This window comes from Schistocerca americana, chromosome 1 (assembly GCF_021461395.2).
Source record: "Schistocerca americana isolate TAMUIC-IGC-003095 chromosome 1, iqSchAmer2.1, whole genome shotgun sequence".
Taxonomy (NCBI): Eukaryota; Metazoa; Arthropoda; class Insecta; order Orthoptera; family Acrididae; genus Schistocerca; species Schistocerca americana.
This window is the reverse complement of record NC_060119.1, coordinates 416,576,242-416,593,973: the sequence shown is the minus strand read 5'-3', so window position 1 is coordinate 416,593,973 and position 17,732 is coordinate 416,576,242. Positions and strand designations below refer to the sequence as shown.

General features: G+C 40.8%; 1 protein-coding gene across 1 annotated transcript in view; it reads right to left on the bottom strand.

Moving 5' to 3' along the window:
• LOC124602277 (probable RNA-binding protein 19) overlaps nucleotides 1-17,732 on the bottom strand; it is a 106,369-nt gene that overhangs the window by 25,926 nt on the left and 62,711 nt on the right. The window contains exons 9-11 of the mRNA XM_047136310.1: nucleotides 17,417-17,539; nucleotides 16,829-16,964; nucleotides 1,949-2,113 (exon numbers count right to left, since the gene is read on the bottom strand). Coding sequence (XP_046992266.1) covers nucleotides 1,949-2,113; nucleotides 16,829-16,964; nucleotides 17,417-17,539 — 424 coding nt within the window. The remainder of the gene's footprint in view (nucleotides 1-1,948; nucleotides 2,114-16,828; nucleotides 16,965-17,416; nucleotides 17,540-17,732) is intronic.

Genomic DNA, 17,732 nt, shown 5'->3' with positions numbered 1-17,732 from the left:
TGATTTTCTCTGGGAGGATATCTCCCTTAAATGCCAGACTAAAGACGCCATATCAGTGTGATTGTCCTTACGAACAAAATGAACGCCCCATCATTCCAGATTGACCTGGAGTTCCTCATCACTTTGAAGGATGAGGTCCCTATGAAAAATTACTCTCTGGACCATATTCAAAGCATGGTGAGATGTAATGGACACCAGGACATCACCAAGATGATCACAAGCACAAAGAGCTGCAGATTGTGTGTTAAAAAAGTTTGATCAACAGGGAACCCGACCACACCTTATTCTGACACTCCACTTTGCCAAACTTCTCTTTCACATTTTCTGTAAAAAATAATGGCTTTCTGGTGGCGAATGTGTGCCCGACTGCCCTAGTACAGACCAGGTAGCAGGGAAAGTGTTTCACACCAAGTCAGCGAGTCTGGCTCTCCTCCCAGGATGTAGCCACGGGAAGGAAGGCCACAGGGTCAAAAGAAGCAGCATTCAATGATCCGTCACCATTCAAAGAGACAGCTGTAGAACAGCAACCAGATTTTTGGAGCTTAATATATTTCATATGCAAAGTATCCAACCTGATACTCCAATCAAGAGGGTCCACTCACGGGTGCCACCCAACCACCCCAAGGGCCATCTGGCACAGCGGCCACTGCCGGGAATTTTGATGCTCCAGAATGACAAGCAACCACTCATAAGCATACATGGGGAGGCAACAGCTCAGATATCAGAAGTGTGATACCTGTGGTGTCTGGGGACTAAGCTAGAAGGGTACATGATGACAGCTGCACCACACGATTTGGCTACACATACTGGTGGCCAAGCAGAGCAGAGAGGTGACTAAGGAGGGGGGGGGGGAGATGAATCCACACCATGGACACTAGGGAGGGAGCTCTCCCCAAATGGCTTACACTAGGGATAGAAAATTTGGAAGTGGAGGTCAGACCCCAAAGGAAGGCCAAAAAAGAAGGATGAAATAGAAAAGGCAAGGAGAACAAAACTACATGGAATGCAGCAAAACCAGATGGGTAGCCAGGTCAACATAAGTAAGAACACTGAGAGATAGGAAGGAGGGGACAGTGGAGAAGGAGCAAGGATGGGGAGGGAGAGGCACACGGAAGAAAATGCAGCCTGGAAAGAAGAATGGGCTGCAATAGCTCAGGGACCCACGGGTGCCACACACGAACTCACAGAAGAATTCCCCCTTGAGGGATTCAGTTCTTGGATTACCTCTTTACTTAAATCATATTTAAATGCAATCAATCTAATTTGCATAATAATGAAACAATATTTACAAAAGGAGAAAGTTACTACTTTCACATTGGATGGTGCACTTGAAAAGTGAAAGATCAATTTCATATTGTAAAGTTGATTAGGCTTCTCGTTAGAGTCATTTTCAAATTTTTTTAGAGGAATATCTATTGACACAATGGCAGAACAATTTATTTCAATGTACAGGGCTATTGGGAGTGAGAGTACTAATGTAAACAGCAGTGATCCCTTGTAGGATACCAATAACGGCAACCAACAGCAGTGTCATTTATATGAGTGGTGTTAGTGTCACTTTACAGGTAGTATGTGTGCTATTTGACTCCTTAATATTTTTACGGTGGGTTATAGCAGGAGTGCACAGCACCCTCCAGCTTGTTGTCACCACGTGTGGCTGCTCTCTTCCCCTAACATACAGTACATGCTAAACTTAACACACTATAGCACTGGCAATGGCTGCATGCAAGAATAAACTTTTGAGGGTATGAAAATCATTTTGGTTGATGTCAAACTTGGCTCTTTCTTAGATCAAATTCAACGTGGCTTTATTGTGGAGTAAACAATCCTAAATGACTCACAAAGAGTGCAGTTCATTCAAATTTATAAAAACAGTACTAAACAGGTAGGGAGGAGTGAGGGAACAGAAAATCAAGTGGAATGGTAAATGTAGCCAAACAGAAATTACCTTCATTCACTGCTTGATGTACTGAATCATCTTTTTTCATTTGTGCTTCCTTCAGAGCATCTGAGGGAGCCCACTCTAAATAAAGAGGGAGATGCTTAAATTTTGTGTATGCTAACTTCATGAAAGCTGTTCGTGCTTCTGAAGGCTCCAAGAATTCAATAATTGCTGTAAAAATGAAGAAAAGTTAAAACCCAGTGTAACATACTATTAAATACTAATTAGGAGTAAAGGAGATCACTCACCAAACAGTAAAGGCAATGAGTTGCTGACAGGTTCACAAAAATGAGTGAAATCTCTACTAGCTTTCAGATGAATCCCTTAATGAGCTAGAGTACACATACAGACACTCTCACTCACTCTCTCTCTCTCTCTCTCTCTCTCTCACACACACACACACACACACACACACACACACACACACACACACACACACAGCTACATTGTGCTGACTGATCACAAAATGCTGGGACAGCAGCTCGGCAGGCAGACTGGAGTGAATGGTTGTGTTGATAGGGGTGGGTAGAGGAAGAAAGAGGAGGAAAACAGGAGGAGGCATTGGGGAGGGGTGGCTGACAGCTCAAACGGAGGCAGTGGGTGTGCATGATAAGAATGTGAGAGGAAGACGCAGTAAGTGCACGGGATAAGATCGTGATGACATACGGACACTGGAGCGAGTGAGTTCATGATGTGCACAAGACAATTCTGTGGAGTGAGCGAGCTCATGTTGTGTACAAGACAATGATGTGAAGACATGGACTGGGACATGGTGACAGGACAGAGGAAGAGGATATTGTTGTTTGTGGAGACTGAAGCCATGAATATTGTGGGAGTGAAGGATGTTGGAAGATGGAAGCAATGAACGGAGCAGGGAGTGGTAAGGTACTGGGTCCCAGAAAGTATAGTTCTTACAGAACAATATATATATATATATATATATATATATATATATATATATATATATATATATATATATATATATATATATATATATATATAATGGAAGGAAACATTCCACGTGGGAAAAATTATATATAAAAACAAAGATGAGGTGACTTACCGAACAAAAGCGCTGGCAGGTCGATAGATACACAAACAAACACAAACATACACACAAAATTCAAGCTTTCGCAACAAACTGTTGCCTCATCAGGAAAGAGGGAAGGAGAGGGGAAGACGGAAGGAAGTGGGTTTTAAGGGAGAGGGTAAGGAGTCATTCCAATCCCGGGAGCGGAAAGACTTACCTTAGGGGAAAAAAGGACAGGTATACACTAGCACACACGCACATATCCATCCACACATACAGACACAAGCAGAAACAAGCAGACATATTTAAATATGTCTGCTTGTGTCTGTATGTGTGGATGGATATGTGCGTGTGTGCTAGTGTATACCTGTCCTTTTTTCCCCTAAGGTAAGTCTTTCAGCTCCCGGGATTGGAATGACTCCTTACCCTCTCCCTTAAAACCCACTTCCTTCCGTCTTCCCCTCTCCTTCCCTCTTTCCTGATGAGGCAACAGTTTGTTGCGAAAGCTTGAATTTTGTGTGTATGTTTGTGTTTGTTTGTGTATCTATCGACCTGCCAGCGCTTTTGTTCGGTAAGTCACCTCATCTTTGTTTTTATATATATATATATATATATATATATATATATATATATATATATATATATATATATATATATATATATATAATGGAAGGAAACATTCCACGTGGGAAAAATTATATATAAAAACAAAGATGAGGTGACTTACCGAACAAAAGCGCTGGATGTCTGCTTGTGTCTGTATGTGTGGATGGATATGTGCGTGTGTGCGAGTGTATACCTGTCCTTTTTTCCCCCTAAGGTAAGTCTTTCCGCTCCCGGGATTGGAATGACTCCTTACCCTCTCCCTTAAAACCCACTTCCTTTCGTCTTCCCCTCTCCTTCCCTCTTTCCTGATGAGGCAACAGTTTGTTGCGAAAGCTTGAATTTTGTGTGTGTGTTTGTGTTTGTTTGTGTATCTATCGACCTGCCAGCGCTTTTGTTCGGTAAGTCACCTCATCTTTGTTTTTATATATATATATATATATATATATATATATATATATATATATATATATATATATATATATATATATATATGGTTATAATAGAGGGAAACATTCCACGTAGGAAATATATATCTAAAAACAAAGATGATGTGACTTACCAAATGAAAGTGCTGGCAGGTCTTTAAATATGTCTGCTTGTGTCTGTATATGTGTGGATGGATATGTGTCTGTGTGCGAGTGTATACCCGTCCTTTTTTTTTTTTTTTTTTTCTTCCCCCTAAGGTAAGTCTTTCCGCTCCCGGGATTGGAATGACTCCTTACCCTCTCACTTAAAACCCACTTCCTTTCGTCTTTCCCTCTCCTTCCCTCTTTCCTGATGAGGCAACAGTTTGTTGCGAAAGCTTGAATTTTGTGTGTATGTTTGTGTTTGTTTGTGTGTCTGTCGACCTGCCAGCACTTTCATTTGGTAAGTCACATCATCTTTGTTTTTAGATATATATTTCCTACGTGGAATGTTTCCCTCTATTATAACCATATCATTAATTTGAACCCAACAATTACGTTTGTTATTGTCGCTGTTGCATCTCGAAATCTTTCCTGTCGTCTTATTTTCTCTTTCTGCGTTTACCAGTAGTCTCACTTTCTATTCACCTTCCCTTTTTACCGTAATACAAATTTATCCCGCCTATATATACTCTATAATACGTAACCCACTTCCAAACCGTAACCAAAAAATTTTTATTTTGCGCTTTCAACAATACCGCTAACCGTTTCTAGTTCAATAACAGCTGCCTTCACGTATTAAACAACCATTTCGGCTAGTTCTAATAACTTTTACTTTATTTCCACTTCCGTTTTTCGTACATCACTGATCATTTTTAGCCGCTCTCCACAGGTTTTAACGTCATTATTTACTATTGTTAGCCCCATTTTCGTAATCTTTCACCACAACACCACGCCTTTTAATACATTTACACGGTTTTTCGAAATTTTCCTGAATTTCTCCGTCCTTTAACGTGTTTTAGCGGCAACACAACCACCTAACCTTCATGCACATCGCTGTCTACCAACCCAAGTTCACCACAGGATCAACTTAACCAACACTTTTTCGCATTTTTTCATACCAGATCTCCAGTTATTTTCTAGTTCACCCTTATCTCTCCCCATATATTTTTATCTTTCATTTTCATTTCAACCTCATCTTACACTTTCCACCTTCTAATACCATGTCACCCTCACAACACCCCCACAACGACCCCATTAAGTTTTATTTACATTCCCTCCGCAAACATGCCTTCACCCTAGCCAGATTACGCTCGCATATTTTATTTTCTCAGGCTTGTCTGACATTTGGCATAACCCCCAAAGGCCTCACACTTAAAGTTCCCATCTCTGGCTGCAACCCTTCTTTCCATCAGTCCCTATACCAGTTCCAAACTGAACAATCCACTGCCCTCACCCACCTAATCCTTCACCTACACATCAACTCAGCCAATGAACACACCCGTCAACTCCTATCCTTAATAAAAGTCCTCAATCTTTCCTCTCCCACATCCACACCGGCTATTCAGAGCATCCTTCTACAGGCCAACCGCAAATTAGAGCAGCATGCCACCCTTCACCTCAAAAAACTATCCAATCTCCTGGTTTCCCACCTCCGGAAAGGCAACTCACTCACCCTTCACAACCTTTCCAGCAAACCTCAACCACCTCTCATTGCACACAAACCCAGTCTCTCCCATCTACTCAGTCTCCCACTTCCAGCTCCACTCCCTCCAAAACCTCAAAATTCCAAGCAACACAATCTGGCACCACAACACCCTAATTCAGTAGTTAACCTTTCCTCCAAACCTCTCTCCCAATCTGAAACCTCTGTTAAAAAAAAAAAAAAAAAAAAAAAAAAAAAAAAAAAAAAAAAAAAAAAAAAAAAAAAAGTCTTTAAATATGTCTGCTTGTGTCTGTATATGTGTGGATGGATATGTGTCTGTGTGCGAGTGTATACCCGTCCTTTTTTTTTTTTTTTTTTTTTCCCCCCCCCCCTAAGGTAAGTCTTTCCGCTCCCGGGATTGGAATGACTCCTTACCCTCTCACTTAAAACCCACTTCCTTTCGTCTTTCCCTCTCCTTCCCTCTTTCCTGATGAGGCAACAGTTTGTTGCGAAAGCTTGAATTTTGTGTGTATGTTTGTGTTTGTGTGTCTGTCGACCTGCCAGCACTTTCATTTGGTAAGTCACATCATCTTTGTTTTTAGATATATATATATATATATATATATATATATATATATATATATATATAAACAAAGATGATGTAACTTACCAAATGAAAGCGTTGGTATGTTGATAGACACACAAATAAACACAAACACACACAAAATTCAAGCTTTCACAACCCACGGTTGCTTCATCATGAAAGAGGGAAGGAGAGGGAAAGACGAAAGGATGTGGGTTTTAAGGCAAGGGTAAGGAGTCATTCCAATCCCAGGAGCGGAAAGACTTACCTTAGGGGGAGAAAAGGACAGGTATACACTCGCACACATACACATATCCATCTGCACATATACAGACACAAGCAGACATTTGGCCTTTACAAATGTCTGCTTGTGTCTGTATATGTGCGGATGGATATGTGTGTGTGTGTGTGTGTGTGTGTGTGTGAGGTCGTGTGTGTGCGAGTGTATACCATCAAATAGAAGTTGATGTCACCACATGAAAAACCCCATACAAAACATATTCATAACCTCTCACGCTTACTCTTACTTTAGTTTGCCAAAGGGTAGTCAAGGACATTACACCAGAATGAGTCTCCAATGAACCAAAACCAGTGGTACAGGTTTAACAAATTTAGGTTGACCAGACTCAACATAAACAAGTTACTTGGATGAAATTCCAGCAAATCAACAGCGAAATCCATCCCAGTAACCAGCAGCCAAGAGTTTAGGACCCATTCACTGGTAATCTTCTGACCACTGTGGTGCCCTACTCACTAGGCCAATAACTGCTAAATTTGTTACACTTTCTCTTGGTCTGTCACACAAAGAGTATATAACTGGGTATGATCCACCTGTCATGTAACAAACTACTCCAGTCCTCAAGCACCATCAACACCAGACTGTGTACCAAGCAAGGCAGATCTTGTGCACTTGCACCTGCACTACATTTTCTTACGCTCCTCTTCAAGTGCTCCCTAACAGGATGCCATGAAATCCACCACTCAACAATGAGGTACAAAGGTCTGGCCACAGACTTAACTCATCAATATGAACTGGCGCATGGCTCAGATTGTTACAAGGGTAACTCCCACCTGCATAGTTCAGAAAATCTGCTACTGGTGGGAAGAACTGAGATGATGTGGGATGCAAAGCAGTCACTGAACTCTATCGGGTTGTGCTCAGTAGCATGTTCTGCTACTGGGTGGTCTAGTCTTGGCCACAGTTTGGCAGTGGCCACTCATTCTGATCGACAGCTGATTGATGGCCATTCCCAAATACCACACTACGCAAAACGTGCAGCAGAGCTGGTATGCTGGTATATGATATGGCTGCTTTCACAGGTGGCCCTGTCTCTGGTGGGATAGTATGAGCCTGTGACAGGACTAGAATAAGATGTGCTGCGTGAAAAAAATGGGCATGTCTTGCACCAGAGTCTTTCACAGGGATAACAGGGATATTTCCCCTGTGGCATAGGGATGGGAAAGTGAGTGGTGGCATAGGGATGGAACAGGATGATTTGTAGTTTGGATGGATGCAGGATACCAGTTCAAGAGGGGTGGGAAGGATTGTGGGAAGGATGTTCTTCATTCCTGGGCATGATGATAGATTTTTAAAGCCCTGGCACAGAACATGCCCGGTTGCTCCAGTCTGACATGATGTCGGGTGATAAGGTGCTCTTTAATACCCCATCCTTGGGGGTGGTGGGGGATTATGAGTGTCTGAGGATAAGGTAAGGGGTTTCTGTTTGTAGATTAGATTTAGGAGACAGCACCTGTCTGTCTGTGGAGAATTCTGTCACTGCAGATGGGTGGCCATGCTAAATGGAAGTGACTTTTTTGTGTGGAATAGGTGACAGCTGTCAAAATTCAGGTACTGTTGGTGGTTAATACATTAAATATTAACAGAGGTAAAGATGGAGCCATCAGAGAGGTAGAGGTGAATCTCGAGGAAGATGGAAGGTTGGGATAAGGAGGACCAAGCGAAGCAAACTGGAGAGGTGTTGAGGATGTGGAAGAATGGGGATAAGGTGTCTTGGCCCTTGCTCCAGATCATGAGGATATTATCAGTGAATCTGAACAAAACAAGGGTTTGTGGTTTTTGGAGGCTAGGAAGGTTTCCTCTAGACGGTCCGTAAACAGACTCGCATAGGAGGGTGCCCATAGCCATGCTTCCAATTTGTTTACATATCTTCCCCTCAAAGGAGAGGTAGTTGTGTATGAAGACGTAACTGTTTACATGTATAAGAAGTGAAGTAAAGGGTTTGGAGTAAGAAAGACATTGGGAGAGGTTGTGTCTGATAGCAGCAAGGCCACCAATATGATGGCTGTTAGTATATGGGGAGGTGGAATCAACAGTGATGAGTACAGATCCAGGTGATAATGGAGTGGGGATGGTCAGGAGTTGGTGTAGGAAGTGGTTTCTACCACTGATATGAGGGGCTAGGCAATGAGCATCTGGTTGGAGGCACTGGACAACAAGAGTGGAGTTCCTTTAAGTGGGAGCACATTAACCAGCTGTCATAGGCTTATTCTATTCAATCAGAGGCTGGTATAGAACAGTTCTCCTGCAATTTCTGCACAGCATTTTATGTGGGCATTAGATGTCTGCAAATTGGGCATTTTGCTTGCCCCTACTCATTTGAGACCATGCTTGGGAATGGCATGCACTAGTATGAATGCTCGAATAGGTAGATTGTGGTCAAACAAGACACCTTGGGTAGGGCAGAGAGTGCACGGTTTGGGGTGCTTGCCGCATTACCTTTGTGACCATTATAATAGTAGCTCTGTGTGCATACAGGCTGGTGTTGTTTTTGAAATACTTCCACCAGCTGACAGAACTCCACTCAGATCAATTTAGTTATGTTGTGGCATATATTCCTGGATGGTTATGTCTATTCACAATTTCATTATCATACATAAGAAAAAAGAGACTGCCTTGTACAATAACAAAAATTTAAATAGTTTAATGTTTCGCAGGAAAACTACTTAAAGACCAATTTTTGTACTGATGGTTGGTCTCAGAATGAGAAATCACATTGTCGTTTTTTATAACACCATCTGATTATTGATTCAGATTTATACATGCAAATTTTACCACCTAAGAAATTAGAAGTCTAACTGAAACAAAACTGACTCCCAATTATGCTCTATTAACACTGCAATCAAAATCTTCTGTCAGGAAATCATCATCTTGTCTCGTTGTGGGCCAAGTCTGCTTACTCTGTCTGAGGTTAGGATTTCTGATGACTTTTGCTAACCACATTTAAGGCTGTAACACACAACATTCTTCTTGTTACAGCAGACAGACTGAGAAAGATACTACAGTTATGCTTCCACGTCTCATTATGTGGATTGTGGGTCGTCGTCGTCATCACTATCCACTTGGGTTACATACAAGTGAAACGCATTTTTAGATTGGAGACTACTCTCACCAAATGGTAGGACTGTTGAATTGCTTAAACATATAACTTTGTGTGTGTGTGTGTGTGTGTGTGTGTGTGTGTGTGTGTGTGTGCGCGCGCGCGCACGTCCGTCCGTCCGTCCTCTAGGTCATCAAACGATTTCTTCTGAATGCTAGCAAAATTCTTCTCTCTTGTGTGTGCCCTGTCGGTGACTTCACACTTCTGCTACTCAGTGAGTGGCCTCCCTTGCTCATAAATTATATACATTCTTCCAGAACTGTACTTATTATACTTTCATTTGATTGAATATGAAGTGGCCGCAGTCTATAGTCCATTCCACGAACGATGGCAATTCGTGTAAGTCGAGGCATAGACAGGGATTGCATTGTTGACGATTCCAAGCAACAATTGCAATACATGCATGCATGTGCTTTCCGTTTGAAATCTTGCAAATCGTGTATCTTGCTTGCTTGTGCAGGATTTGTCACTTACTGCTGCAGTTAGCGATGAAAACTCGCAACAAATGGAATCGAAATTCATTAAACAACTCACTACAATCACGTTTAATGCTCAATTAGCTACAGCATTTGCAGCAAAGTGTGCAAAACACTACTGGCTGTCAAAAGAATACGTAATGTAGATGTGCAGAACAAGCCTAAGCTCTACCGCCATTGTTCGTGACTTCAAATATAGTCATTCTGCAAACAGTGACTACATTTTCTGACTGGTGAGCCCTAAGCAAATGTTTAAAGATATCACAAAAACCGAGTAAGACATTATTTTCATATTATAATTTTGCTGTAGCTTACCCGGAACAGAGATTCCATCACAAATTTGAGGTACAGTATTCAACGTCTCATCTCTATCACAGACATCAGTTTTAATAATTGGAATCACTACAGTCCTGTGCAACGTCCAAATTTTGACCTTCTCCTCTATGAGATGAAGACAGGGCTTTTAATAGCTACAGTTAATACGACAGCTGTAATGAACTGCCAAATTCCAGTGACACTGTAGCTAGCATTTTGGAGCATACAGTTTTCATTAGCTGCATATGTAGCACGTGTTGAACAAGAAAACTGGTTCTAAAGTAATATAAATGTACCTCTGTTTCTTCAAGCACTGCGTTACAATGAATCTTGCTGTTTATGCACCCATAACAAAACAAACTGAACTGTACATTACCTCTGCTTTGGAGCACTTCCTTAGCATCTTTGAAAAGCTCTAAAAATGTCACAAACTCTTTCACAGTGTTGGTGTCGTAACCAGTAAGTTTTCCAGAGATGTCCTTCTCCACTAGCATTTCCACGATTTCATCATACTGCCTAACTACAGTCTGTATAAAAACATGCTGTTCCATCTAGTCTTTGTTCCTTGCTTCAAGTTCTTCTGTATGAATTCTCTTTACCAGAGTTTGTCATGAAACAGAAAATTTAAATATAATTGGATAGATAAACAACCTACTCGCCAAGCAGTGGCATGAGAAAACACACATAAAAGTTAAGGAAATGTGCAAGCTTTCGGAGCTAGTGGCTTCTTCTTCTGGCAAAAGGATTGAAGGTGAAAGAAGAGGCATGAAGGAAATGGACTGGCAAGAGCTATGGGGAGAGCTATGGAAAAGTCGCCCAGGAACTTACTAGGCATGATGAGAAGGAAACACTGATTGTTGGGAACTGTACTAGATAAGATATGAAAACCTAAGAGTTTGAGGGTGGAAAGTACGATAATAAGCGAGACAGATATTGATGACAAAACACAGTGCAAGAATTAATAAGAACAGAAAGCTAAGTGCATTATATGTGGTAGATATGTGATGTGGGCAATAGACAGGTCAGAAGATAAAAGAAACAGAAAACTAAAATGGAGCAAAGTTCTTTTCCGTAACTATTCCTTCCTTCACTTACTTTTAGTTTTCTGTATCTTTTATTTTCTGACTTGTTTATTTCCCCACCTCAAATGACTACACTTAGCTTTCTGCTCTTATTAACTCTTGTACAGTGTTTCGTCAGTAATCTCTGTCTTGCTTATTACTGTATCTCCCACATTTGAGCTCTCAGATGTTCGAATCTTGTTCAGTGCAGTCTCCAACAATCAGTCTTTCCTTCTCATCTCATCTGGTAAGTATCCCCAAGATCAGGTGTTCTGGGCAAGTTTTCTGTAACTCTCACCATTTTCTCAATACTGCTATTACTATTCCTTTTCCTTCGTCCTTCTCCTTCTATCATTCTGCCAGAAGAAGGAGCTACTGGCTCTAAAAGCTTGCTCATTTCCTTAACGCTTATATGTGATTTCCCCTGCCATCACTTGGTGAGTAGATTTTTTTATCTGCTCAGTACCTTTGGTAGCATAAGTTGCGAAATCAACTACTGCAACCTTATTTTTCAAACAACTGTTATCAAAAATGTGTTGCAGGACAGTGCTTAAAACATGTGGAAAGCATGAAAAATGCTGAAAGGATTGGCAATGGTTAGCATATATTAGCACCATGGCCAGTGTCAAATGAAATCTAATTAAGAATCTGGGGAATATACCTAAGTTAAATATTGTTTCCTAAATATAGTTCATAATAGATTCCTTAGATTTTTGCTTCTCAGGAAAGTGAGTTGTCAACAATACCGTACTTACACTATGAGATCAAAAGTATCCAGACACCTGGCAGAAAATGCACCCTCCATCGGTAATGCTGGAATTTAATATGGTGATGGCCCATTCTTAGCCTTGATGACAGCTTCCACTCTTGCAGGCATACATTCAATCAAGAGCTGGAAGGTTTCTGGGGGAATGGCAGCCCATTCTTCTAGAACAGCGTAGCATTCCAAAGGATTGGAAAAGGGCACAGGTCATCCCCGTTTTCAAAAAGGGACGTCGAACAGATGTGCAGAACTATAGACCTATATCTCTAACGCCTATCAGTTGTAGAATTTTGGAACACGTATTATGTTCAAGTATAATGACTTTTCTGGAGACTATAAATCTACTCTGTAGGAATCAGCATGGGTTTCGAAAAAGACGATCGTGTGAAACCCAGCTCACGCTATTCGTCCACGAGACTCAGAGGGCCATAGACACGGGTTCCCAGGTAGATGCCATGTTTCTTGACTTCCGCAAGGCATTCGATACAGTTCCCCACAGTCGTTTAATGGACAAAGTAAGAGCATATGGACTATCACACCAATTGTGTGACTGGATCGAACAGTTCCTAGATAACAGAACGCAGCATGTCATTCTCAATGGAGAGAAGTCTTCCGAAGTAAGAGTGATTCCAGGTGTGCTGCAGGGGAGTGTCGTAGGACCGTTGCTATTCGCAATATACATAAATGACATTGTGGATGAGATCAGAAGTTCACTGAGGCTTTTTTGCGGATGATGCTGTGGTATATCGAAAGGTTGTAACAATGGAAAATTGTACGGAAATGCAGGAGGATCTGCAGCGAACTGATGAATGATGCAGGGAATGGCAAATGAATCTCAATGTAGACAAGTGTAATGTGCTGCGAATACAAAGAAATAAAGATCTCTTATCATTCAGCTACAATATAGCAGGTCAGCAACTGGAAGCAGTAATTTCCATAAATTATCTGGGAGTACGCATTAGGAGTGATTTAAAATGGAATGATAATATAAAGTTGATCGTCGGTAAAGCAGATGCCAGACTGAGATTCATTGGAAGAATCCTAAGGAAATGCAATCCAAAAACAAAGGAAGTAGGTTACAGTACACTTGTTCGCCCACTGCTTGAATACTGCTCAGCAGTGTGGGATCCGTACCAGATAGGGTTGATAGAAGAGATAGAGAAGATCCAACGGAGAGCAGCGCGCTTCGTTACAGGATCATTTAGTAATTGTGAAAGTGTTATGCAGATGATAGATAAACTCCAGTGGAAGATTCTGCAGGACAGACGCTCAGTAGCTCGGTACAGGCTTTTGTTGAAGTTTCGAGAACATATCTTCACCGAGGAGTCGAGCAGTATATTGCTCCCTCCTACGTGTATCTCGCGAAGAGACCATGAGGATAAAATCAGAGAGATTAGAGCCCACACAGAGGCATACCGACAATCCTTCTTTCCACGAACAATACGAGACTGGAATAGAAGGGAGAACCGATAGAGGTACTCAAGGTACCCTCCGCCACACATCGTCAGGTGGATTGCGGAGTATGGATGTGGATTTAGATGTAGATGTAGATGTAGAGTGCTGCACTGAGGAGAGGTATCACTGTCGGTCGGTGAGGCCTGGCACAAAGTCGGTGTTCCAAAACATCCCAAAGGTGTTTTACAAGGTGTATCAAAAAGGATGGTGAAAATAATAGAGGCACAAATGTCAAGTAAACATGGGCTCTAAAACATACACCTTAAGGGCTATGAGATATTCTTGATTTTCAATATTGTGAAACAAATCTCTTCTGCTGTGAGCTCTTTGCTTTCCATATTTCGGGAAGTGGACCAAAACAAGAAAAGGTATGCATTTTAGCAGATATTTACTGGACTTTTTTTCTTGTTTTGGTCCACACTACCACTTCCCAAAATATGGAAAGCAAAGAGCTTGCAGTAGAAGAGATCTGTTTCACAATATTGAAAATCAAGAATATCTCATAGCCTTAAGGTATGAGTTTTAGAGCCCATGTTTACTTGACATTTGTGCTTCTATTATTGTGTACTTTCAGCCGTGTAAGATTGTGCCATCCTTCTTGATACACCTTGTATAGGATTCAGGTCAGGACTGCAGGCCAGTCGATTACAGGGATGTTACTGTCATGTAACCACTCCAACACAGGCCGTGCGTTATGAACAAGTGCTCGATCTTGTTGAAAGATGCAGTCATAATCCCCCTATTGCTCTTCAATAGTGGGAAGCAAGAAGGTGCTTAAAACATCAATGCAGGCCTGTGCTGTGGTAGTGGCATGCAAAGCAACAGGGGGTGCAAGCCCCCTCCATGAAATACTGGTAAGTATCCCCAAGACCAGGGGAATTTTACTGTTGGCACTACACATGCTGGCAGGGGACGTTCACCGGGCATTTGACATACCCATACATCAGAAACAGTGGACCTAGGGATGTTTAGGAGTGTGGAAATCTCGCATACAGACGTATGACACAAGTGACACCCAGTCACCTGACGATTTTCGAAGTCCATGAGTTCCACAGAGTGTCCCATTTTGCTCTCTCACGATGCCTAAAGACTACTGAGGTTGCTGATATGGGGTACATGGCAGTAGGTGACAGCACAATGCACTTAACATGAAAAGCGTATGTTTTTGGGGTTGTCCGGATTAATGCCTAATTTTGATAAAGTGCATTATAATAGATAGGCAACAACTTTTCTGACATGTATCGGTCCAAATATTTGCTGTACATGCACCTGCAGTTAGGCCTGCGGTCTGGACAATGGTGAGTATCACACTCGCCTTTCATCTGCTTGCCTTTCAATTTTTTGTGCTCCTGTCATAGGATGAGACAAAATGTTGGAGACATCAACATGTCCCAATTTTGAAATAATGGCATAAAATGATGAAAACTCCACCCAATTTTAATATAAATGGACATAGATTTCTACTACACAATTTGACACACTTTTTAGTTACAGGAACTTTCACTGAAACTGGTTGTGTTTCAGAACTTACAATCCATTGTGTTCTAGAGACATGTGCCTTCAGATATGTGGGGGTAGATTTGTAAGATAGCAGAGCAGAGCACCTGACCACAATAAACATAGCCAACAAGATTTCCATTCTTATCAGTCACTAATAAAAATCTCTCCCAAACACAGCTCCGACCATCATCTTTTTCACTCATAAGATATTCTTCCACCTCATGTTCACAAGCTATGGTCCTGCAGCAGGCAAAAGAGTGGTGACCAGGTAACTAGATGGTTGAGGCACTTGAGCATGGGATGCTCAAATTAGTGGAGAGGAAGTTGAGTGCAGTTGCTTCCTGCATTCACAGTGGCTGTATTGACATCTGCCAGACATTCAAGAAACTACATGCACTGAGCAATTAAGTGAGCACAAATGCTGGATGTATGACAACCTACCAGCTGTCCTCTGGAATAAATAGCCACTACCAAACTGTAGCCAAGATCAGAGCTACCATCTGGTGACAGAACACACTGTCAAGCACAACATATCTGAGTTCAATGGCTGCTCCAAAAACAGTTCCATCTGACCCCCAGCACTAACTTTTCTGAATTGTGTAAATGGGAGTTATCCTTACAATGCATTCCTACACTGTGCAACTATTGCTTCTCCCTCCCACATTCCTATCCTGCACATTTGCTGCCTCCCTCTGAGCCACTAGCTATCCGTCCCAACCCTCCTTCCACTTTCCACTTCTTTCTGCATCTACTGATCCCACCCGAAACAACCACTCACCCCAGTCTACCAGCAGAACTGCAGTCCCAGCATTGTATGTTCATCTGGGACAATGTAGCTACACACGTATAAACATGAGTGACTGTGTGTGCATATCATAATATATGTATTCAATACTGATTACACTATGACTTGTCTGTGGAACAGATGTTTTTAATTATTCTGGATGGAGTTGTATTGAAGAGTAGAATCAATTTACTAAAATGTAGTTATTACTTAACTGACTGTCTTGAATTTAGCTTTGCTGTCTTCTTATAGAGGTCTGATAATGCTGTAGGTGTGCTACATCACAAACATGACATGTCTCCATTACTCTTCAACTTCTCGTCAAATGTTCGCACACAAGAAGTACAAAGATAACATTTAAAGGAATGAGATTTACATTGTTGTCAAAGACATTAACTGATTGGTAGATTTAAATCAACAGATTTTTAACTTAAATATTAAGAAATTATCCAAACATCTCAGATATACAGTAAGTAGTACTGTATGAAATAATGAATGTTAGTGTTTCTAGTTTTATATGTACATAAAAATTTATAAAATTAAATTATCGATACTCAGCGGTACCGAAGAATCGTGAATATGTCTCAGGTTTGATTACACCACAGTATGTATATATACTCAGCTCATTAAAGGATTCGTACAAAAGCTAGAAAAGTCTTCATTGCTTTTTGTGTGCTTGTTGACAACTCAGTACTTCTACTATCTGGTGAGTGGTCTTCTTTACTCCTAACTTATTTACATTTTGCCAGAACTTGCTTATCATATTAATATTGTTACTTAAAATGACAAACAACTGTTCTGTAACCACCAAAAATATATGTTAATTCAAAGTGTAGAGAAAGTCATGTCCACAAATTGAAATTTACCTGTAACTCCACTTGGTGGTAAAATCACTCTTCCCAGCTCTCCATATTTACTGAATAGATTTTTGACTTCTTGTAAGCTTGTCTTTGCAGGCAAATTCTTTGCTAAAATTACAGTCTTGGATCTCGCTTTCGGGGCCTAAAGCAAATGGTACCATTACAATCACTTAAGTGGTGCGCAAAAATGCCATGTAAAATCAGTGATTTCCTTATTAGCACAAATGTACAACTGTTTTGTAGTATGTATGACCAGCCATGTCAAATTAAATCACAATAATATCATCACATCCACAACAGTGTCAAAGTGCATCAATGGCATATATACAAAAAAACTGTGAACATCTACATCTGCAAATATACTCCAAATGCGAATGGAAAGGGTATGGCACAGGGTTATTGCTATAAATACAAAACTCTTTTGAATAATAATATAAATCAGGTGTTGAGTATTTTGATTTGTTTTTTAACTGTTATACTGAAGACAATCATTTTCTACAAATTCAATATTTGTCACAAACCATTTTATATAGACCTGATTTGTTTATTTTAGAAAACATGCACAATTTTATACCATAACAAGAAGTGCCTTACCTGGTTAAAAGCATCAAGATGAACACCGTTTTCAATTAGGAAATCTCTTGTCTCTGTCACTATCTGTGTTTCTCCCAAAGCAAGACGGACAGCTAAACTTTCAGGTCCTCTTGGATCCAAGACCTTGAATAAATCAAAACAAGCATTGCAGCTAACATCAAATGTAGGCATTTAAGACAAAGTATTTTAATTTCAGATTGAACTTCCAGTCAATGATTTTGGACCTTCCACAAATCTTTATAAATAACACATTTTCTTTAAGTATCTACAACTGGCATATATGTAAGTTGCACTCAAAACTATAAAGTACAACAGA